The sequence below is a fragment of the Pinus tabuliformis genome, chromosome 7, assembly GCF_031772625.1.
Source record: "Pinus tabuliformis cultivar Carrire ecotype Pingquan chromosome 7, CPIR1, whole genome shotgun sequence".
Classification (NCBI taxonomy): domain Eukaryota; kingdom Viridiplantae; phylum Streptophyta; class Pinopsida; order Pinales; family Pinaceae; genus Pinus; species Pinus tabuliformis.
Window position 1 is genome coordinate 1,377,112,674 of NC_142293.1, and position 25,028 is coordinate 1,377,137,701.

Below are 25,028 nucleotides of genomic sequence, written 5' to 3' on the forward strand. Positions count from 1 at the left end.
TCCTTTTCCTGTAGCAAACAATCTTGCAATCTTGTGTGTGTGGAGGTAAGTTGGCCCATAAAACAGTCCCAAATCAACACAAAACACTTCATTGCTTTTTCTTCTTTCCTCTCTGGAAATTTGGCTCCCTTGATGACCCTCGCACTTCAAATCTTGACCGAACTAATCTTTGAAATTTTGTGTTGGATGGAGTACAAACAACCCTATAAGCCGACATGTAGGAGGGTGAGCCGACGTGTCATTTGTAGGAGATATAATTATCTTTCTTGAAGCCAACTTGAGGAGGAGACTTAGTCTTGGTCTTGGAGGGCTTTCTAACTTATTTAAGGACTTATATAAATATATAATATGCCCAAGAAGGGTCCTTCATACATGACATTGACTCAATTTGACTTTATGACCTATCCTAAGGACTCACAATGGAAGTCATACCAAAAATAAAATTCCTTGCTCATGAAACCCATGAGGCAAGCATTACAATAATAATTCTATTTTTCTTCTTTTCATCAATTACATAAAATCACAATTACACGTCATTATGAAGACCGAACCTAGTTACTTTTCAACATTGTAAACTAGTGTATTGTTGCAATATCTGATTTTTCATGCTAATTTACTTCAGCCAAGTGTAATTTCTTGATTCCATGTGTTTGGGAACTTTTATTGAGCCTTTATTGGTTGACCTAAGTCTCTAGAAGGACTATAGGACCCTTTGAACTCAAATCTGGAAATTACCTTCAAAATCCACCATAAACCTAATTATTTGATCCTCTTAGTTAGTGGTATAAGAAGTATAAGCCTTAGGGGATTCTTGACTTGGTTTGACTAAGCCATTTGATCCCTAAGATCTACCAGGAGCCTCTATTGTGTTGGATTACTTAAATCACTAAAACTCTCCATGTTACTCATTGTCTTGATCATTTAGTGAAGCTTTGCACTAGAGTGCAAGATTTTGCTATTACATTTCCTATACTTCTTTCTTGATACAGCTCTTTTAGCACAAAAAGAAATCTAAACAAGTCAGTTTCAAGAGAAATTATGTCTATATATTAGATGCATCTCATTCTTTCAGGAAGGCGGCCTCATTACATTTACTATTTTGCATCATAGTTGCAAAATAGAACTATATATGCCAAAGACCAAAAATACACAGTGATAGCTATCTCTTTTGTTAAAAACTCAATGATATCACACATGTTGGCCAATTTTAAGACGAATGGCAATATATACTATATTGCAACAGGGGAAAAAAAAGATGACTTCAGGATTCTAGTAAAGTTAGAGGTAATTGAGGATGATTTGAACTTGTGATATTAAATGTTGTTTGAAGATTGTGATGTTCAGAAATATGCAAGGAATCTATCTAGCAGAACTCAAACAAAGAAAAACAGAAGGTTAACTAACAATTGAAGATAAACATGAAAATGCACGAAATGAATTTGTTTCTAAAATGTCGTTATGTTCGACTTTAAGTAGATGTGTTGAATAAGCATTCAAAGAGTGATTTTATCTGTCAAAGCAGTATAGGTTAGGCCAATCAAAATTTTTATGAATTAAAAGATATATCAGAAAATAGATAGAAGAAAAAGCATAAAAATCCGGCTGGCTGAGCATTTTTTTTCATTTAAGACACCCAAAATAAATACATATCTAGAGGATCAGCAATTAACTCTTTTCTGCTGTAAATTTATATTTGAATTGGTTCTAAGAGTATTCTTGGTAAGCAGACCCGAGATTGAAAATTATTGCAAACGCAATCAAGATTATGAAAGGGATAATTAATAGCATAGCTTCTGATGCTAGGAAAAGCTTACTCTCTCTGTACGTCTTTCTGTGCAATAAAGTTAGATAAATTGAGAAAGAGGAACATAAATATTCCTTGTCAGCAATAAGAATATTTTCTCTCCATACAGGAAAAAAACATATATTATGATAAGAGAATTTCATTGTCACTAATTCAAGATAGTATCTGACAGTCTGAAAGTTTCCGCTGGATATTCTCTACGATGAGATCAGGGTCCAAAGTAGCATCTATGCAAAAGACACCTTCTGCATCATCAATTTGTAACAAGTCCATCTGAGATTGCAGGAGAGCAGGAGACATAAAGTGGGCACCTTCTTTTGCCCTGCCTTCTAGACGTGATGCAATCAATTCTACCGGGGCTTGAAGACACAAGAATACAACCCTTTTTGAGAACAAGGCTTTTGCACAGTTTCCCACTTCAATAGACGTAGAGAATGAATTTCCATCTATTTTCTCACATGAAGTTCCATCAGAGGAAGCTGACTCATGCATTGGATCAGCAGTTCGAAGGATGTCTCTGTACTTTGGTTGTAGAGCAGAACAAGCTACAACGACAATCTTACCCTCTATTATATAATCTATCATAGCATCACGGACTGCCTCTAGCCATGGCAGACGATCTTCATCTGTCAAGGGAATTCCATTACGCATCTTTTCTGTAGAGTGAAAATTAAAGGAAAATCATAAATATGCTAAAGCGTTCTATCAATCATCAAAACAAAATTTCAGATATTTTTAGAAAAATTCAACTCTAAGAGTTGCTGGTAAAGAACAAGTAATTCCAAGCACAGAATGTTAATGAAAACATCAATTATGCCATTTCCAATAGAGGCACCATTGTATGTTATATACACAATACCGAATACAGAGATCAAGATTGCCCTATACAGCAGCCAACACCATCTGTAACTTGCACCTTAACTCAATAATCACTTACTAAATATTATGTATGTTAGACAGTAAATTTTTTGCAAACTGTCAATGCTTATTTCATTTGTTAAATGTGTGTATCAAACTAGGGGTCAATTAGCCAGTGCAGGTCATTTTGATGCATGTAATACGGATCAATGTTGCACGACTCATACTCGTATAAGACTTGTCACTCTATCGACTCGTCGACTCGTATAAGACTCGGGAACGACCCGTATAAGACTCGTCAAAATACAAAAAAAAAAAACGTTAAAATATAGTAAATTAAGCACAAAAAAGAAACTAATGACAATTCCAATCCTTGTAAGTTATAAAAACCACAATATATGCAATAATTCATAACATCATCTCATATCTATAAAAGTACAACATAACATATTCGATTTTTGCAAGCAAAACATTTAGATATTGAATAAGAAAAGGACTCATGATTCCATAATTAAAATAAAAAATGTCAGCAAGTTCAAAATTCAAATACATATGTCATAAATGATAAATGATTATCTCATAACAATCTTTAAAGCATTTGGGATCAGTGGCCATCTAAAAACCAGCAAACAAATCAATGTGAAAAGTGCCCAAAATGCTTTTGGAACACTCAAAATTGTTAGTATACAAAACCCAAAAAACACCAAGTGAAATGATAAAATGAAAAATATCAATTTCTACACTATGCAACTAAGGAAAAGCCAAAGTAACTTAACTTTTTCATCGCTGATTTTATTGTTGTTAGGACAACAACTAATTTAACCTTCAAATACTAAATTTAGCAATGAAAATCTCCAAAATCAAACCACGAGATATTGAAGAGAATTTTATGTGCAAGAAAAGAAGGAAATATCTTGGAGAGTTCTTCAAAGGATTGGAGGTGAAACTTGGTGCAAAGTGGGAATGAGCTTTTTTTCTATTTGAAGATGGGTACTCCAACCGAGGAGGATCCCAAGTCTTGAAATTTTGGGGCACTTGCTATTCCTTAAGATCTTTGCCAAGAAAAATTATTAGTAGATAGATGCCCCCTACACATGAAACCTTGGAAATAAGTCAGCCAACCGAGATGAACATATAATTTAGGATTTCGAAGTTAGAAAAAGAAATAGACTAATCAAATAACCAAGTTTGAAGAGTCTATTCTCACTGGGTGAAAACACCTCTTCAAAGGCCTATTACAACAATAATAAAGAATTCCTCATTTCCAAAAAAGAAAAAATAAAATAAAAAAATAAAAAAATAAAATTGCCTTTTGCGGGTCGACGGGTCTTATAAGGGTCCGATGCGGGTCTTATGGCAAACCTGCGGGTCTTATACGGGTAGTTGGGTTTAATAAAACACCCACCAAGTTCGGGTCTTAAGCGCGAGTTCTATGTGAGTGACCTCACTCATTATAGACCCCGCCAAGACCCACGGGTACTCGCGGGTCTTATACAAGTAGCAAGGTTTAATAAAACACCTGACGAGTCCAGGTCTTAAGCATGAGTTCTATGTGAGTGACTTGACTCGTTATAGACCTCGCCAAGACCTGCGAGTACTCGCGAGTCTTATACAAGTAGCTGGGTTTAATAAAACACCCGTCGAGTCTGGGTCTTAAGCACGAGTTCTATGTGAGTGACCTGACTCGTTATAGACCTTGCCAAGATCCGCGGGTACTCGCGGGTCTTATACGGGTGGTGCTTCACTGATAAGGATTAGCTAACCTGAAATTCAATTTTTTTAAACAAAATGACCTATATAGGGCCCTAAAATTTAAAGCCATGCTTGCCATTTAAGGTTGACAGTGAACATCCATCACGCTGGGCATCAACATCTTGTTTGAAATGGAGTTCTTGTGGGCCTCATGGAGACGGTATGAGAAAGCTCCATCCAGTTTTGCAATTGTCTAGCATGAGATTGAATACCAGAGAACAACCCCAAAAACGAGGACATCATCATCCCAGGTATGCCCAAACAGAGACAAGACGTTCCCAATTAAGGGACATCCTAGGAGGGATGGCTCACTGTCTCCAAACTGACATTTAAAGATGTACAACACATTTCTTATTTTTTTCTTGCATCGTGAATGTGTGCAACATGGGACTTGTTGACCATTGGAGTGGCACCTAAAGATTTTTTGAAGACTCCATGGCCCAATGATGTACCAAAGGCTACCTGTACAATCAGAGATCATCATATTACCAGAGTTTTTCAACTCTACTTCTTTTTCTTATCATTTTTTGTTGTACTCAGATTCCACAAGCCCTACAGGGATCATGTAAAGTGATGTTAGTATGATGATTTTGAGTTATGTAACAGGCCTAAGTAGCTTGGGACCTTATCATCAAGTGAGTATTACTCTGGGAGGTCTTTTTACTTAGGTAATTATCATCTCCTTACGAGGACTTAATAATTAATTGAGTTTTTTCCTCCAAACATAACCTCAGAGTCGAAGTACGGCTTGATGGTGAAGCCTTGGGTGAGTCCTAGTGTCTAGAGTCATTGTATATTACCATACTAGATTGCTCGTAAAGTTTCGTGGAGTTTGGTTAGGTCTAAGGGATCATTTTTTTATTTTTTAAATTTCCCGCAGGGCGGAAATTTGAATAAAATTTGTATTTGAAATGTAATAAGTGGAGTCTAGAGAAGTTGTATGGGGTATGAGTAATAAAAATTGCACCTCTCACCCTCAACTTTCGACAAAGACACACTTTGAGGGGTTAAAAATATGTTATGGACTCTCAAAACCCACTTTTCTTAAGTTTAGTGGAAAATGTGACAATAAATTATGCCAACGATTAAAAAAATGGAGAAAAATAAATATCCACACATGCTAAATGATGTGGAAATGAAGTGGAAAATCATGGAGGAAGGTGATGTGGACTCCTAATCAAGGAAAAGATGTGCTCCAAGAAAATCGAATCTTTGGAGGGAACCACGAGTTTCTCAAAGGGAAAACGCATTTATTGAGGAGAAGAATTCGAATTGTTGTAGTGAGTCATCATTTTGGTGGGTTTTGACTTGGAGTTTCATTGGAGATGAGTGGAGAGTGGTCTCCTACCACTCCACTCCCATATACACTTGTCCCTCTTCATACTACGAGTTAGCTCCTCTCAAGGATTGTGTGGGCCTCTCTGGGAATTTGAATTGCACGAGGGAGCTTTGGGATTGTCATCATCACACTTGGAATTTGGTTATACATTGGGATCTCCACTCATTCTCCTATATAATTGAGCCTTGGGCTCTCATATTGTATCTTTGCAACGAGCTATTGTGCTTGGGGAAACTTTGCTTCTATGTACTCTTGTTCTTCATTTGAAGAAAAAGACTTTGGGGTTCATTCGTGATTGTTATTCCATTGGAGCATGTGTTTGGTTCATTGATGGTATAATCCTCTCTACTTGTGCCTTTGATTTGTATTTCATTTTCGCATATGTTTTTATAGAATTGTAGATGTATAGCTATCTTACAATTACAATTGGTTTATGAGTATGCTCCACGTGTATACTACCTGCAGTTGTTTTCATATAAATTTCTAGAGTTATATCACTAATGTTTATTGATTTAATCCATACGAGTTAATATGTGTTGGAAGTTTTGTAGAGGATCATTGTTGAATCAATTAGTAAGCATAAGGGGAAGTCTTCAAGGGACCAACCCACTCTTGACATTGTTTTCAAGGAGCTCTAATCGTTATTTGAATTTCATAAGTCTAATCTTTAGAAGTACTTGTTCTTGCAAGGTTCTCTTTTTACATAGTTCATGCATAAGTTAAAATATCAAAAAATCTTTTATATTTTTTTATCTTGTGCTTTCATCTCTTTACTTAGCTAATAAAGAGCTTCTTAGAAGTTAGACAAGCGATGGGGTGTTTTCCCTTCACTTGATTTAGTTTTCGTATATTATTTTGTAGCGTTATCACCCACTTATATGCTCTCTTCTTCACACTAACTTTTGTTTTAGTTTTGTAGCTCTAACATTCTTTCTTGTAGGTCCTCTCAAGCTTCAAGTCTCATTCCAAGGAGGGCGTGGGCATTAGGAGAGTTTATGAAAGAGGCTAGAATGTGTATAATTTTGGAGCTTGTATTCTCTAATTGTGGAACCTCTTCATCTCTTTCGAGGCTCCCATATTTAAAGGAATTTCCTTGTTGTTTCAAGATCTCACATTGTATTTTCCCATCAATTCCTTGGGCATCCCTCTAAGAGGCTCTAACCATCATTGTAAACCATAATAATAAAATTTCTCTTTTGTGGGAGTGTGGATCCTACCCATTGGCATCCTTATCTCTCCATTTTAAGGAGAGAATTTGTGGTTGGATTGACTTGTTGGCTTTGACATTTCCATTTTCTTTCACATCACATTCATGCTTTAATTGGGAAGTAACACAAATCACATTTCCTTTTCTTCAAGTTTGCTACATGTTTTAAGCTTGAACCACTTATCATTGTTGCTACAAGTTTTAGGTTTAGATTTCCATTTGCAAAACAATTTACCCTTACTTTATGCAAGCATCTCTAAGATTTTTTAGCAAACTTTGATACATTTAGCTTGACACTTGTCTAAATAATTCATGCTTTATTGTTATGTCACATTTCCATTTTGAGTATATTGAAGCATTGTGTATTGGACAAGTTTATTTTCCAAAGCAACTATTTTCTTTCATGTCAAACTAATCTTCTTTTCTCAAGTTTAAAGTTTTTTTTGCAAAGCTATTGTGAGCATCAATCTTATCTCAATTCATTTTCAAAGCATTGCAATTTACATTAAGAAATTTTACATGTGTTTTATTTGCTCATTTTGCAAGCACATACATTTCAAGTTTCATTTTCTTTAGTTTGTTATTGGTTCATCATTTATCTTTAACAACTCACAATTTTAATTGTTCGTGAAGCTTATGCATCTTGTGTTTACTTGAACAACTATACAAGTGATCTTGTGGAGCATATTTACTTGAAGCAATTCTATCTTTTACATTGCACTTGCAACCTCACTTGCATATCATATTAGACATTCTAATTTAGTTGCATTTTAAGTAAATTCACCTCCAAGCATAAGCTTGGTTAACAAAAATCATAGGAAAAAGACTTTCTTGGAAAGTTTTTCCAATTGGTACAAAGTAAGGTAAATGCGTGTGACCATGCAGTTATGAATGTGGCTTGTCTTCTTGTAGAAACGAAGACACGCACTGACTAATAAGACTCAAGGGAAGAGTATCGTTAACAACACCATCATGTCCTCAACCCCTCTTTCTTACAGTCACCCAATTTTTACCCTTTGGGAAGAGCTCAAAAGGAAGATCTGTTATGAAATCAGCTCACAAAAAGATAGAAAAGATAAATCAACGCCTTAGAATTCAGCCTCTTCGAGGGGGCAACCTCCTTTACATTACATAAATGAACAATTCTTCGATGATACAAATGACAAAACCTCCTTTCTATATATAGGAGTCTAAGGAGTCACAATATAACCCAGCCGACCTAACAATAATAATATAAAGCCACAAAAATAACAATAGAGGGATTCTATGGGGCACAGTAATAACAATATGGGGACAATAGGGGCACAACAATATTAATAAGGGATACAACTACAATAGTAATGGGGTAATCACTAGCATTATAGGGACCTAACATGCCCCTCTCCTTCAAAAAAGTGTTGTCTTCAACGCTTGAGTAGTTCTTGATGCTTCTGTATAAAATTCTCATCCTCCCATGTGGAATCTTCAGCGGATAAGTTCTTCCAGTTGATGAGATACTCTGAAATTGATCGATTTCGTAGCTGTCGAGTTCTTGTCTCTATGACTGCTTCCGGTTCCAATATAATTTTTCCTTCCTCGTCAAGTTCTGGCAATATTGTTTGAACTGGGAGCTTGTCGCCTATAACCTTCTTTAAACATGAAACATGGAAAACTGGGTGCACTCGAGAAGCTGCAGGAAGCTCCAATTTGTATGCCATAGTACCAATCTTTTGCAACACCTTATACGGACCATAATACTTTGGTGATAATTTATTATCCTTCTTAGCTTGCTTCAGGGACATTTGTTTATATGGTTGTAGCTGTAGGAATACCCAATCACCTACATCAAAACTTCTTTCGCTACGATGTTGATCTGCCTGTTGTTTCATTCTATTCTCTGCCAACACGAGGTTATCCTTTAAGAGTTGGAGGACTTGTTGTTGATGTTCGATGTGTTGTTCCATTGCTTGAACCTTAGAATTTTCTCTTAAATATGATGTGATGGATGGTGGCTGATATCCATAAAGTGCCATAAATGGGGTCATTTTTGTTGCTATATGGAAGGATGTGTTATACCACCATTCAGCCAGAGGCAACCATTTGACCCATTGTGTCTGTTTATCAGAGACAAAGCAACGAAGATATCCTTCCAAACATTTGTTTACTATCTCAGTTTTCCCATCAGATTGAGGATGATAAGATGAGCTATGAGCTAACTGAGTACCAAGACAAGAAAATAATTATGTCCAAAAATTTCCAATGAAGATGGGATCTCTGTCACTTACAATAATCTTTGGATTTCCATGTAGCTTTTGAATTGTTTCCATAAATGCAGTAGAAACTGTACTGGCTTTAAATGGATGTGATAATGCACAAAAGTGTGCATACTTGGTAAGTTTGTCAACTACCACCATGATGACACTCTTTCCCTCAGACTTGGGTAAACCTGTGATAAAATCCATTGAAACCTCCTCCCAACGTTGGCTTGGAATGGATAAAGGTTGTAATAGACCCGAGGTCTTAATTGTTTCAACTTTATTTTGTTGGAAAACCAAACATTCCGCCACAAACTTTTGAATATCTGATTTAAGGCCATCTCAAAAATATTCCTTCTTAACCCTATGGTAAGTTTTTAAAAATCTTGAGTGCCCTCCTAAGGGAGAAGTGTGCAATTCCATAAGAATCTTTTGTTTGAGTTGGGAATTCTTACAGAGGTATAAGCGATCTTTGTACCATAACGTATCATTTTGCCAGCTAAATGTATCAGATGTACTAGAATCTTGTTGTAACTTTCGAATAAGTGCCCACACTTCTTCATCATTTTTCCATTCCTCCCTTGCTTCGTTTATCCAATCTGGTTGGATAATAGAAATGGCACACAACCATGCTTCCACATCCTCATCCTTTCTTGAGAGTGCATCTGCCACCACATTTTGCTTCTCTTTTTTGTAGATAATTTCAAAGTCATAACCCAACATCTTTGTGACCCACTTTTGTTGCTCTTCAGAGGATAATCTTTGTTCTCAAAAGTATTTAAGGCTATCATGATCCGTTTTTACCTTGAAGTGTCTTCCCATTAAGTAGGGTCGCCATTTCTTAAGTGCATGTGGTATTGCCAACATTTCCTTTTCATAAATAGCTTTGTGTAAAAACTTTCCCTTGATTGGACGACTTTCAAAAGCAATGGGTCTTTCATCTTGCATTAAAACAACACCAATTCCATTTCCTGAAGCATCACATTCCACAATAAAGGTTTTTGTGAAGTCCGGTGTAGCTAAGACCGGTGCTTGGCACATTGCCTCTTTAAGATGTTCGAAGGCCTTTGTTGCTTCTGGAGTCCATGAAAATGCATCTTTCTTCAATAATGTTGTTAGAGGTGCTTCTATTCTCCCATAATTCTTAACAAATTTGCGATAATACCCTGTCAACCCGAGAAATCCTCGCAGATGCTTTATGGATGTGGGGATTTTCCATTCCTTAATGGCTTTAATTTTGCTAGGGTCTACCTTAACTCCTTCATGAGATACAATATGACCCAGATATTCCACCTTTTGTACTCCAAAGAAACATTTGGATCTTTTTGCATATAATTGTTTCTCCTCCAATAGTTGTAGCACCCTGTCAACATGTTCAACATGATCCTTCCAAGACTTGTTGTAGATTAGTATATCATCAAAAAATACTAACACAAATTTTCTAAGGAAGGGTTTGAAAATGGAATTCATCAAACCTTGAAATGTAGAAGGTGCATTGGTAAGGCCAAAAGGCATGACCAAAATTCATAATGACCCTCATGAGTTCTAAATGCTGTTTTCGGAATGTCTTCAGTCTTCATTCTGATTTGATGATATCCTGAACGAAGATCCAACTTGGTGAAGTAAATTGATCCATGCAATTCATCCAGTAATTCATTAATGACAAGAATGGGAAACTTATCTTTAATAGTGAGCTTGTTGAGCTCCCTATAATCCGGACACATGTGCCATGATCCATCCTTCTTGTGCACCAATACTATTGGAGCAGAGAAAGAACTTTGACTAGGTTGAATTATACCAGCCTCTAGCATTTTTGCAACCATACGTTCAATTTCACTCTTTTGGGCATAGGGATATCTGTACAGCCCAATGTTTGGAGGAACACTTCCTGGAATAAGATGAATAGCATGATCATGATCACGAATAGGTGGGAGACCTTTGGGAGTCTCAAATACCTTGGAATGATTGTTCAAGACTTTTTGGAGATCTGGAGAAATATATGATTCCGATGTGGAAACATCTAGTGAACATAATTGTGCAATTACACCTCTTTGTTCCTTTTTTAGAAGCTTTGTCATACCGTTAGAGCTAATTATCTTTCCTGGTTTCCCTGCAATACCCCTTAATTCAACTTCCTTTCCTTCCGCATAAAATTTCATGAAAAGTTCTTGAAAATTAAAAGATATTGTACCCAAGGATTGTAGCCATTGGACTCCTAGTACAACATCAGCACCTTCCATTGGAATGGAAAGCATTGGGCTAGTCAATACATATTCTCCCATGGATAGCTTGATATTATGGCACTTTCCAGAGCAATTTATCGTTCCTCCAGTTGCAACCATCACTTGACACTCTAGTGCTGGATATAGGAAGCAATTCAATTCTTTTGCTACCTTACAATGAATAAAATTGTGGGTACTTCCTGAATCAATCAACACTATTACCTTTTTCTTCTTGATTTGTCCTTCTATCTTGATGGTTTGAGGAGTGGTAATTCCAGCCAATGCATTACAAGATATGGTCGGATTCATCTCTTCTTTATCTAGGCTTTGTTCCTGGAGTATATCCTCTTCTTTTGACCTTTCTTGCTCCTTTTCTTTTTCCTCTTCACAATCTATGTAGAATAATTTCTTCTCAGCACACTTATGACCTTTAGTGTATTTGCTATCACAATTGTAACAAAGCCCTTTTACTCTTTTTTCTTCCAATTGTTGTGGCGTCAACCTTATAGGTTGTGGAAGACTAGGGGCAACAACACTTTCATCTTTATAGTTGTGAGTGGTATGCTTCCTAGTTGCCATAATTTTGCTTTCCATTTTTCTTGCTAACCTGAATGCCTTCTCTAATGAATCAGGTTCCCAAAGGCAAACATCATGTTGGATATTATCCTTTAAAGTCCCTATGAACACATCAATCCTATGCTCCTCTGGAATATTTTTTACCCTTATGTTCAATTTTTGAAACTCCTCAATGTGCTCCATTATTGAACCCTTTGGTTTGAGACTTATCAATTGGCTAAAAAAAGTGTTGCTTTTTGTATCCTCATAATGTGCTATCAATTCTTCCGTAAAAATTGCCCAAGTGATAATTTGTTTACGAGAGCAAAGCCATTGATACCATACAAACTGATTTGGTTCCAAATATAAAGTTGCAATACGTACCTTTTGTGTGTTTTGCACATTATTGAAATAAAAAAATTGCTCTATCTGTAATATCCATGTTGCAGGATCCTTGCCATCAAACTTCCTCATGTCGATTTTTGGAATATGGTGGGTCTTTGATCCAACATTAGAGTCTATGAAATCTTGATTAGCATTTCTTTTGTTCTCATCATGAGTTTCCTTTACTACCTTTTCACCATTAGTAAGCATTTCTTGTAGAAACTTTGTCAAATCTGTCTTCAAATCTTCCATGCCTGTCTTCAAATCTTCCATGCTTGTCCTTAAACAATCCATCTTAGCTTCTACGTCTTTTTTTAAACCATCCATCTTAGCTTCTACATCTTTCTTCCTCTTCTTCATGAGTCATGCTAGAGCTTTCAGGTTGCCTACTAGGTGTTTGCATTTTCTTTCCTCGGGGCATCAATTACCAATAATAATGCTTTACTGTGCCCTTTGAATTCCTTCAAACTAATTTTTCAAACCAAGATTATGCAAAATTTTAAAAAAAAAACTACATGCCTTTTTTCACTTTGTAGGAGCTTGATATTGAATCTGATGTATCTCTGTAATTTCCGATCATCTAGTTTTGAAATTGCGACCTGCAATAGCCCTCTGCATCCTCTTTCCAATGCCACCAGTCTGATCCAAATTAGATTCTCCAAGGAAGAGTTATGCCAAATATCCCACAGTGACCTGATTATAGACTAGTTCAGTAGAGCGAACTTGTACGACGTGCCACGAGTCCCTGCTTCGACCTTTGGCTCTGAAGAATATATACAAGAAACTACAGTCCGTCCTCTTTCTGTATCTTTTTACGAAATTTCAATTCGATGCTCAGAGAGAAAGTTATGTCGATTTTCCCCAAGTCACCTATTTGGAATGTAATTCAGGAGTCTACACAAAGACCAACTTCCTCAGATCATATCTCTGCAAATATAGTGCGAAAAGCTCTGAAATTTGGACCCGAGGTTTAGTGCGATTTCGTCTCAAATGGGTTTTTTTTTTAGCTTCTGAAACGTCGCAGAAAAAAAGTTACAGCAAAAATGCCACGATGACCTATTTGGAGTAGCGAAACCCTAAAATCCAAAGCTCTGATACCAAATGTTATGAAACCAGCTCACAAAAAGATAGAAAAGATAGATCAACGCCTTAGAATTCAGCCTCTTCGAGGGGGCAACCTCCTTTACATTACATAAATGAACAATTCTTCGATGATACAAATGACAAAACCTCCTTTCTCTATATAGGAGTCTAAGGAGTCACAATATAACCCAACCGACCTAACAATAATAATATAAAGCCACAAAAATAACAATAGAGGGATTCTATGGGGCACAGTAATAACAATATGGGGACAATAGGGGCACAACAATATTAATAAGGGATACAACTACAATAGTAATGGGGTAATCACTAGTATTATAGGGACCTAAGAAGATCTCTCACCTAGATTAGGCATTTAGATTAAAAGTAACCAAGATAATTGCATCAAATTTTAGTTTAAGTTCATTTCATATTAACACATCTTATTGTTTTATTTGAAAATAATCATTACACTTGTCATTTATGAATATGTATTGAATTGGATACTTTGGGTAAGTATCATGTCATTGTGCAAGGAGAATTTTAATTGGTTTCCTTTGCAAGATATTCTTTCTTTGTATACTTTTGATTAATAAGTGATCATATATCTTGAAAGCATTTTAATATCTTGCATCGATATTTTATTTTGCTAACATCTTTTGTTTCTTTTTCAGGATTACTTGTGTTTCAGTTTCAAGCTCCTTATTTTATTTTGAGCAAGTATCATTCATTTTGAGCAATATTTTGAAGGAACTGGTTTTACATATGCTTATTATTATCTCATGTGTTGATGGTTATTGAAGTTGATTTTAACTCATATTTCTCTTATTATATTTGTTTGTAATCTCAAAAAAAGTAATCCATTTCACTCTAACATCTCTTAGAAACCTCACATCTTTTAACTTAGTTTTCCATTTAGGGACCAGCCCCTCCCGTTAGCTAACTTAGGAGATAAATTAAATGGAGAGAGTTGAGAATAGGTGATAGCCCCTTCTCTTAATTGTGCCACCAACCACACCTTGTGGGGTTAAAAAAAATTCTTGCTAACTAGTAGGTGTGTGTGATAGGCGGCAACAACATTCTTTTGTCACCGTTGTCGAGGACAAACCTTCTTCTACCTGGAAAATCGACTCACCTTTAGTTTTGGCATATTGGACTTTAAGATCAGATTCTTGCTCAAGTCGTGACTCCACTCTATTCAAATTTTGCAAGAGTTTCTACTAGGAGAAATCCAAGTGGTCTAGTTAGCCCCACTTTTGAACCTGAAAGGGGTTTTAGAGAGAGGTTAAATAGATTTTCTCATAGTAGAACGCTTGCTAATTTTGGGCGAGAGGCTATTTCCAATATTCATTTATTTTTTGAAGAACAAGTAAAGCTAAGCATCATGAATGATCTTTTTGCTCCTTGTAATTTTACTAACATAAATAGCTATCCTCACAATGTCCCTGACAAGGCTATTGAAAAGTTGTCTTCTTTTCAATGTAACAATGCCATTAGTGCTGCATCACATGTCAATAATTTCAATGTTTGCATTTTCAAGTGGTGTAACATTGTTAACTATGAGAATGTGAAGATGGGACTTTTTGTTCTCTCTCTTGAAGAGGATGTTCTTGATTGGTTCACTAAGCAACCTGCTAACTCTTATGACTCCTTGCAAGCAATCATCAATGCTTTCATAGGAAAATTAGGAGAAAAAATAAAATAGTCACTTGATCAATGCCATTAGCAACATGAAGAAAAATGAGAATGAAACCATGGAGGAGTTTAACAAGATATTTAATGAATTGGTGAAAAGCATGTCTGCTACTATTAAACCTCCAGATGAATTTCTTCTGTGCTCATATTTGGATGCTTTTAGTGTTGACACTGCTTATGGGTTGATAAGGAAAGAGTTTTCAAATTTGGGTCTAGCTCAAACTGAAGCCTTGAAGATGGAAAGGGCTAAAAAGAAATCAAGAAAATCTAAAATTCCTAGTTTCAATAGAGGGCCATCAAAATCTAATGATTTCAAAGAGAAGGCCAAGGAAGGGAGTACACATGATCCTATCAAAGAATTAACTCAACTCATTAAGACTATGGAAAAAAATCACACTAAAGAGATGCAAGCCATGCAAAATAGGTTGGTGGCCATGGAAAGATCACAAGTGCAAAGATTCCAACCTAGGCCAAATGATAGATGGCAAAAGAATAAAGGCCCTCCACAAGATTATAGGCCTCCAAATCCATTGGAATCCACCAACATGGTAGATCAAATTCCCCCTTTTTGTAGGCCATGTGATGAGTTTCATGAGGAGGCCACATGCCCATATGTGAAGAGAATCATGGAAAGTGGCATGTTAGGAGATGAACATGTAGGAACAAGTGGTCAAATCAATATGTTCTCCATGGAAGATCAAGTATACACCATTGAAAGAAATCAAGAGATTGACCATAGGCCTAATAATCTTGGGGTTGACAATATGATTGCAAATTTTGACAAAGTCACTAAGATTTTTGGGGAAAAGCCTACATTTGGACAAATTCTTGCTATGGAAAAACACAAAGGGATGACTTATCAGAGAAGGGATATTCAAAACCGGAATAATCACAAAAAAAATTCTCCTCCTACTTCAAAATTAAATTTTGACTTGGGAAATTGGGTGAATAATGCAAAGGTTTCTATCCCAGTGACAGAGCTTTTAAAGATACCATCTCAAAGGGAAAAGTTACTAAGTGCCATTTAAGTTACTCAAAGGAAATAAAAACCTAATGATGAACCAGAAGATGAAGAAATTATATTGAAAAGTATGAATTGTTATGTGGGGAACAAAGGTCATCTACCATTTTATGTTTCTTTGATAGTAAATGATCGTCTTTTACACAACTGCATGCTTGATTCAGGGGCTTCATCAAATGTCAAGAACAAGAAAGTCATGGAGCAACTGAATTTAGGGTATCTAGGCCCTATCACAACATATGTTCAATGGATTCTAAAAGAATTGAAGTGTGTGGGATAATTAAAGATTTACAGGTTTTCCTATCTACATACCCAGGCAGAATAATGATTATGGATATTGTTGTGATAAATGTTCCTGATTCAAGGGGAATGCTCCTATCAAGAAAATGGGAATCAAATTTAGGTGGTAGCCTTCAAATGGATCTATCATATGCCACCATCCCCATACCAGATAATACCTTTGTCAGACTTGATCAGTAGTTAGAGAAAAGATATCATGTTGAGGATCCAAGGAAACCCAGGGTCATACAAGCCAAGAAGTGATGCAGTGTTGACAAAATTTCTTCCCCCCCTAACAGAACAGATACAAAATGAAGAAATTAGGCATAGCTCAAAAATCTTGGGTACTTCAAATATTCCATCGGAAAATTTCCAAGACAAGGCGGTAGGATTAACAATCATTGCATCATCATCACCATCGCAGCTAACCAAGAAGAAAGAAAAAAGCAAAAAAAGATATAAAAAATGAATCACCAATTTTGAGCAGGATCAAGCCTCATCAAATCAATAGTCGAAAAGGGAAAAGGAAGAGGCTTGATATAATTGATGGCCACAAACAGGTTAATATTGGGGCAAGTCAAAGTCCAAGATAGTCAGGATTAGACAGGGCACATCAGAGAAAGAACCTATGGATTTGTATGTGAGTAGGCAGGTTCTCAAGATGGATTTCACCGAAGACATCTGATGCCACGGGGCATCTCTTGTGTTGTATTTCTAACCCTATCCTTTGTCATTTTGGTTAAGTAGTTTTATTTCATGAATAAATTGCCATTTATGCTCTTAGAATAAATTGTCATTTCTTCATTTCTGCACTTGATTTCATATGATGATATTTTGAATGGATACTGTTGATATATGTCTTTTGTTGATGGATGCAGATTCCCAGTTCTTGCACATATCACTTCCTATCTAGCGTGCATCCCCATATGGAACCAAATGCTGACCACTGGAGTGGAACTTGAAGACTTTTTGAAGACTCCATGGCCCAATGATGTACCAAACGCTGCTTGTACCATCAAAAATCATCATATTACCAGAGTTTTTCAGATCTACTTCTTTTTATCATTTTTTGTTGTACCTAGATTCCACAAGCCCTACAGGGATGATGTACAGTGATGTATGTATGATGAGTTTGAATCATGTAACTGACTTAGGTAACTTGGGACATTGTCATCAAGTGAGTATTACTCTGGGAAGTTTTCTTCACTTGGTTAATTATCATCTCCTTACGAGAACTTAATAATTAATTAAGTTTTTTCCTCTAAGCATAACCTCAAAGCCGCAGTCTGGTTTGATGGTGAGGCCTTGGGTGAGTCCTAGTGTCTAGAGTCATTGTATATTACCATACTAAATCACTCGTAAAGTTTCATGGAATTTAGTTAGGTCTCGGGAGTCAATTTTCATTTTATAAATTTCCCGCAGGGCGGAAATTGGAATAAAATTTGTATCTGAAATGTAAAAAGTGATGTCGAAAGAAGTTGTATGGGGTATGAGTAATAAAAATTGCACCTCTCACCCTCAACCTTCTACTAATACACACTTTGAGGAGTTAAATATATGTTTTGGACCCTCAAAACCCACTTTTCTTAAGTTCAATGGAAAATGTGGCAATAAATTAAGCCAACAATTAAAAAAATGGAGAAAAATAAATATCCACACATGCTAAATGATGTGGAAATGAGGTGGAAAATCATGGAGGAGTTAAAGTGAAGTCCTAAGGTGATGTAGACTTCTAAAATCAAGGAAAATACGTGCACCAAGAAAATCAAATTTTTTGAGGGGACCACGAATTTCTCAAAGGGAAAACACATTTATTGAAGAGAGGAATTTGAATTGTCTTAGTGAATCATCATTTTGGTGGGCTTTGATTTGGAGTTTCACTGGAGATGAGTGGAGAGTGGTCTCCTACCACTCCACTCCCATATACACTTGTCCCTCTTCATACTATGAGTTAGCTCCTCTCAAGGATTGCATGGGCCTCTCTAGGGAATTCGAATTGCATGAGGGAGCTTTGGGATTGTCATCATCACACTTGACATTTGGTTCTTCATTGGGATCTCCACCCATTCTCCTATATAATTGAGCCTTGGGCTCTCATATTGTATTTTTGCAACGAGCTATTGTGCTTGGGGAAGCTCTGCTTCTATGTACTCTTGTTCTTCATTTGAATAAAAAGACTTTGGGGTTCATTCATGATTGTTATTCCATTGGAGCATGTGCTTGGTTCATTGATGGTATAATCCTCTCTACTTGTGCCTTTGAGTTGTATTTCATTTGCTCATATGCTTTTATAGAATTGTAGATGTATAGCTATCTTACATTTACAATTGGTTTATGAATATGCTCTAGGTGTAGACTATCTCTAGTGGTTTTCATATAAATTTTTAGAGTTATCTCACCATTGTTTATTGATTTAATCCATATGAGCTAATGTGTGTTAGCAAGCGTGAAGGGAAGTCTTCAAAAGACTAGCCCATTGTTGACATTGTTTTCAAGGAACTCTCATCGTTATTTGAATTTCATAAGTCTAATCTTTATAAGTGCTTGTTTTTGCAGGGCTCTCTTTTTACATCGTTTATGTATAAGTTAAAACATCAAAAAATCCTTTATATCTTTTGATCTTGTGCTTTCATCTCTTTACTTAACTAATCAAGAGCTTCTTATAAGCTAGACAAGTAATAGGGTATTTTCCCATCACTTGATTTAATTTTTGTATATTATTTTGTAGCATTACACCCACTTACATGCTCTCTTTTTCACACTAACTTTTGTTTTAGTTTTGCAGCCCTAACATTCTTTCTTGTAAGTCCTCTCAAGCTTCAAGTTTCATTTCAAGGAAGTCGTGGGCATTAGGAGAGTTTGTGAAAGAAAGAGGCTAGGCCATGTATTATTTTGGAGCTTGTATTCTCTAATTGTAGAACCTCTTCATCTCTTTCGAGGCTCCCATACTTGAAGGCATTTCCTTGTTGTTTCAAGATCTCGCATTGTATTTTCCCAACAATTCCTTGGGCAGCCCTCTAAGAGGGTCTAACCATCATTGTAAACCATAATAATAAAAATTATCTTTTGTCGGAGCATGGGTCCTACCCATTGGCATCCCTATCTCTCCATTTTAGGGAGAGAATTTGCGGTTGGATTGACTTTTTGCCTTTGACATTTCGATTTTCATTCACATCGCATTCATGCTTTAATTGGGATGTAACACAAATTACATTTGTTATTCTTCAAGTTTGCTACATGCTTTAAGCTTTCACCACTTATCATTGTTGCTACAAGTTTCAAGTTTACATTTCCATTTGCAAAGCAATTTACTCTTACTTTACGCAAACATCTCTATTATTTTTTTAGCAAATTTTGATACATTTCGCTGGGCACTTGTCTAAATAATTCATGTTTTATTGTTATGCCACATTTCTATTTCAAGTATATTGAAGCATTGTGTATTGGACAAGTTTATTTTCCAAAGAAACTTTTACTTTCATGTCAAACTAATCTTTTTTTCTCAAGTTTAAAGTTCTTTTTGCAAAGCTATTGTGGGCATCAATGTTATCTCAATTCATTTTCAAAGCATTGCAATTTATATTGAAAATTTTTATATGCATTTTATTTTCTCATTTTGCAAGCACATACATTTCAAACTTCATTTGTTTTAGTTTGTTATTGGTTCATCATTTATCTTTAGCAACTCACAATTTTAATTGTTCATGAAGCTTATGCATCTTGTGTTTACTTGAGCAACTATACAAGTGATCTTGTGGAGCATATTTATTTGAAGCAATTCTATCTTTTACATAGCACTTGCAAACTCACTTGCATATCATATTAGGCATTCTAATTTAGTTGCATTTTAAACAAATTAACCTCCAAGCATAAGCTTGGTTGATAGAAATCATAGGAAAAAGACTTTCTTGGAAAGTTCTTCCAATTGGTACGAAGTAAGGTAAAGATGTGTAACCTTGTAGTTATGAAGGTGGTTTGTCCCCTTGTAGGAACGAAGACACACTGGCTAGTAAGACTCGGGGGAAGGGTATCGTTAACGACACCATCGTGTCCTTAGCCCCTCTTTCTTATAGTCACCTCAATTTTTACCTTTTGGGAAAAGCTCAAGAGAAATATCTTTCACCTAGATTAAGTATTTAGATTAAAAGTAACCAAGATAATTGCATACAATTTTAGTTTGGTGCATTTCATATTAACACATCTTATTGTTTTACTTGCAAATAATCATTACACTTGTCATTTATAATTATGAATGTGTTGAATTGGATACTTTGGGCAAGTATGATCTCATTGTGCAAGTAGAATTCTAATTGGTTTCCTTTGCAAGATATTTTTTCCTTGTATGCTTTGGATTAATAAGTGATCATATATCTTGAAAGCATTTTAATATCTTGCATCGATATTTTATTTTGCTAACATCTTTTGTTTCATTTTTAGGATTACTTGTGTTTCAGTTTGAAGCCCCTTATTTTATTTTGAGCAAGTATCATTCATTTTGAGCAATATTTTGAAGGCACTAGTTTTACATACGCTTATTATTATCTCATGTGTTGATGGTTATTGAAGTTGATTTTTAACTCATATTGTACATATTATATTTGTTTGTAATCTCAAAAAATGTAATCCATTTCACTCTAACATCTACCAGAAACCTAACATCTTTTAACTTAGTTTTCCATTTAGGGACAACACCACTTAACTAACCTAGGAGATAGCTTAAACGGAGAGAGTTGGGAATAGGTGACAACTCCTCTTAGTTGTGCCACCAACCAGATCTTGTGGGGTTAAAGGCTTTTCTCACTAACTAGTAGGTGCATGTGATAGGAGGCAGTAACAGCACTACATTTTTCAATTGTGGGTACTTGTGCACGGCAGATTTTGCTTGATGGCTTAAATTTTTTTTGTGTCGGACTACAGAAGTTTAAACCTTGGACAATTGTTCATTCTTGGGCAGTGATAGTTTTATTTTCTTTTCTGGACAGATATTTCGCAGTTGGGGGGAACTATTTCAAAGAGTGTGCAGCTAGGAAGACAATGTTTTACTGTGGGAAACATCTTGCACTTCTTAGAAGCTGTTTTGAATTGGAGGCGGTGACTTTTCTCCCATGGGTGGAGATTTTCAACTTTGGACAGCAATAGAGGCAATCAGAAACAACCACAAGTCCCCATAGTGAAAGGACTGCACAGTTTGGCATAAATAAGGGAAGAGGCATAAAGATTAAAAAGTGCAACATTTAACATGTGAATTGCAAAGAAATTATTTGAGAGTCAAGGCTCATAGCTAGATCTATGTGGTTATGGGACGTCTGTAGGTACTAAATCTAAAGCTGACCCTTCATATGAAGAAAACGGTATATGAACAATACTTTGTTGAAGGAACAAATTCTTCTTCTTAATAATCTTTATTGGTGCTGAAGATAATTTTACAACCACCCACACTGAGTCTTCTTAAAGTATGCAATCTCTTCCTAGTATTGCACAAAAAATAAAGACGATGTTAGCTGTTCTATGTTGTGCATGTCATTACAAATGAAACTATATTTGTATGTTGTGCAAGTCATTGCAGATGCAATTCCTCTTTGTAAAGTTGCAAGTTTGATTGTATAAAGAAGATACAAACATGTTTATCAGACATGTTGTTGTGTTCATCCTATGAACTGTAGAAATTTTCTGGTAATTGAGCATATGACACAACTTAGAAAATTTCACCTCTTTCCTAGAGGTTTCCACGAACTTAACCCTGTAAATTTTCAACCTTAGGGCTGTTATGAAATATAAATAAAACAGCAGCAACATCAGACAATATTTCACCTCTTAATAATCCCAATCCACTAGGCAATTCAAGAGAAAGATACCAAAGTGTAACCACAAGTTTCAGTGCTCTAGGCAGTCTTCACATGCATAACATGGTTCCGAAATTAACTTTATGACCGCTGTAAATACATCAACCAATCTGCCCTATCTACTTCAATATTAATGTTAATTAATAATTTCTACTCAAACTTGTGTCAAATCAGCAAGACATACAAGTGCTGGAAATTACAAAACCATGGAAAAATAGATGGCTGAAACTCATATCTGCAATAGAGACAATTTTGGACACTTGAAAACTTCATATATATGTATAAAGATGAAGTTCAAGTGCATACCATACCTTCATCTCAAGGCTAGTATGATTCTCTAGCTCTCCAAAACCCTAGCTAAAGAAAACAATGAAAACCCTATCACACACCATGTAGCTCTAACAAGCATCACACAAGCAAGTCCTCCAATGCAAGTCCTCTAAGTCTCCAAGGAATCAAACCCTAATCCTAGTATTCAAAATGCTTTAAAATCTCCAAGAAATCCTACTAACTCCAAGGCGAGAGATAAAGTACAAATGAATATGCACAAGAAAGAGGAAGACAAGGGTGCTCCTCTTAGTCACATCTACAAAATAATAAATGACCATAAGAATAATGAAAGGACTCTCTGCTTTCGTCATATATATGAAAGGTAAGGGAGGTCAACAAAACACAACGTTCCACGAGGATGTGTCCCCCAGGGTGGGGAGCGCTCCCCCACGCTCTTAGGACGGGGAAACTGCTTGGGAAACATTTCCCCATGTTTCCCTCTTAAGGGAAATTTATTAAAAAAAAATTGCAAAATCTTGCTTGAAATTTTCATGAGGTTCTAATCATTTAATCTTGTAGGCCGAAAACATTTTCAAGAGGAGCCGTGGGCTTGAAGAGCCTTTTTTTTCATCAAATTCTGAACGAGCAACATTTCTTTGAGGCTACAAAGCCCTCTTGGGGTTTATAATTTTCGTTATTTTTATTTTCATAAGCTAACCCCTGGTTTCTTGTAGTGATCACTGAACTATTCAAGGAAGATTTTATCATTAATTTTGCCATCGAATTTTTGTGAGTCGAAAAAATTTAAAAAGTTGATTTTTTGTGGTTGATCTAACTTTGTTTTACAGAGAGATCTGAGTTACTTTGAAAGAGGGTTTCTTCAAATGGATTTTGTGGAGGACGATGAGCCGTAAACCTTAAGAAGTTACCCTTAAATTAATTAAAATTTAACTCAAAATGTTTGTGATTAATTTTTAGCTAGGCCAAGAGTCTTAGCTGCTCCTAGATCACTGAATCCGTGAGCATTTGTTGATTGTCATTGCATCTCTTTGGATGCAATGAACCAAAAAGGCTTTGATCCTTTGTTTTGAAGGTTTCTAATTACATTGTTAATAGATCAACCTTGTAAGCTTGAGGAGAAAGTTCTTATTGAGTTCTCTTATCATTGTGAATCTCCTTAAGTTATATAAGTGTTGAATTGGGGTAGCATCGGCTGTGCTCTAGCCACGAAATTTGGTGGAGAGGTTGGGGCACATGAGATATCCAATACCCAGAAAGGGTTTGGGCAGATTCTAAACAGTTCAGGAGATATTAAAATAATTAATATTTTTAATGGAGTCCCTAAGTCTAAACTTAGGGAAATTAAAATATTAATGTGGATTAATATGAAACTTTATTAGAATGGTCCAAAAGACATGGATCAAGCCAGATTTAATCTTAGCCGTTGATTAGGGACTTAATCTCGGTCATTGATATGTGAACAGGAAAAGTATAAGAGGAGGCTTGAGGGTCACTTGGAGAATACACCAGATGATCAGTCATTCTATTCTCTAGAGCGGAGTTTGCTAAGAGAGATAGAATCAGTGATCGGGAGAGCAACTGAGGGGCATTGAGTACAGAGAAACAGAGAAGGCAGAGATTGTGCCGGGAGAGCAGCGTAGCAACCAAGGAGGGTGACGCAGAGCCAGCAAGGGCTCACGCAGGGCCACGCAGAGGCAGCCAAGTGCTGCGCAGAGCACCAGAGGGGCCAGCGCAACTGACGCAGAGGCTCCCAGAGCTGACGCAAGGCCTCCTGGGGCTTACGCAAGGCCAACGTGAGACAGAGAGGGGCTGACGCAATCCAGTTTGGGCAGACGATGGGGTTGCAAAGCAGTTTTGTGCTGAGGAGCTGCCGGAAGGGTTTTTCCGGGGTTTCAGCCAAGAGATTTCTCTCAAACTGTGAGATATAGCTGATAAGGAAATTCTCTGTTGGGTAGGCCAGTTTTGGCACCCAGATTGTACTCTGATATTGCTTAATAGGAAAACCCTCAGATAGTTGCACCGGTTTTCCCGCATTGGGTTTTTCTGGGGACATTGGTCCAAAAATAATGGTGTCATGTGGTGTGTTTGTTCTTGTCTCTTTTAGTTGTTGATCTGTAATATGTTGAGAATGCACTGGTGTTTATTTTCAGTATTTATTTTGTAAATAACTTGTTAAAGAAAAAAAATAACAAGTAGGTAGGAATAAATCAAGAAAAGTGCATGAAGGGTTTCTAAACTAAGTAAGTTTAGAAACTTCAACATGGTATCAGAGCGTGATTATAGATCACAGGAAGACTAAAAGACATCAGCTGAGCGGAGCAATAGCAGCAGAAAACAGCTTTCCTGAGTTGACAGAAGTTGTTTCTAGTAGCGCAGAAGCCAAGGAAGTGTGACGCAGAGCCAACCAGTGCCACGCAAAGGAAGTCGAGAGCTGAGCAGAGCCTCAGAGAGGCCAGCGTTG

General features: G+C 36.3%; 1 protein-coding gene across 6 annotated transcripts in view; it reads right to left on the minus strand.

Annotated features, from left to right (window-relative positions):
* Positions 1–1,603: 1,603 nt before the first annotated feature.
* The window catches only part of LOC149252757 (P-loop containing nucleoside triphosphate hydrolases superfamily protein), a 330,493-nt gene continuing 307,068 nt past the window's right edge, over positions 1,604–25,028 (minus strand). For all 6 annotated transcript variants that reach the window (XM_089459802.1, XM_089459800.1, XM_089459798.1 and 3 more), the window contains one exon: positions 1,604–2,460. In XM_089459802.1, the coding sequence (XP_089315928.1) occupies positions 1,958–2,460 (503 nt within the window). In that variant the 3' untranslated portion in view covers positions 1,604–1,957. The remainder of the gene's footprint in view (positions 2,461–25,028) is intronic.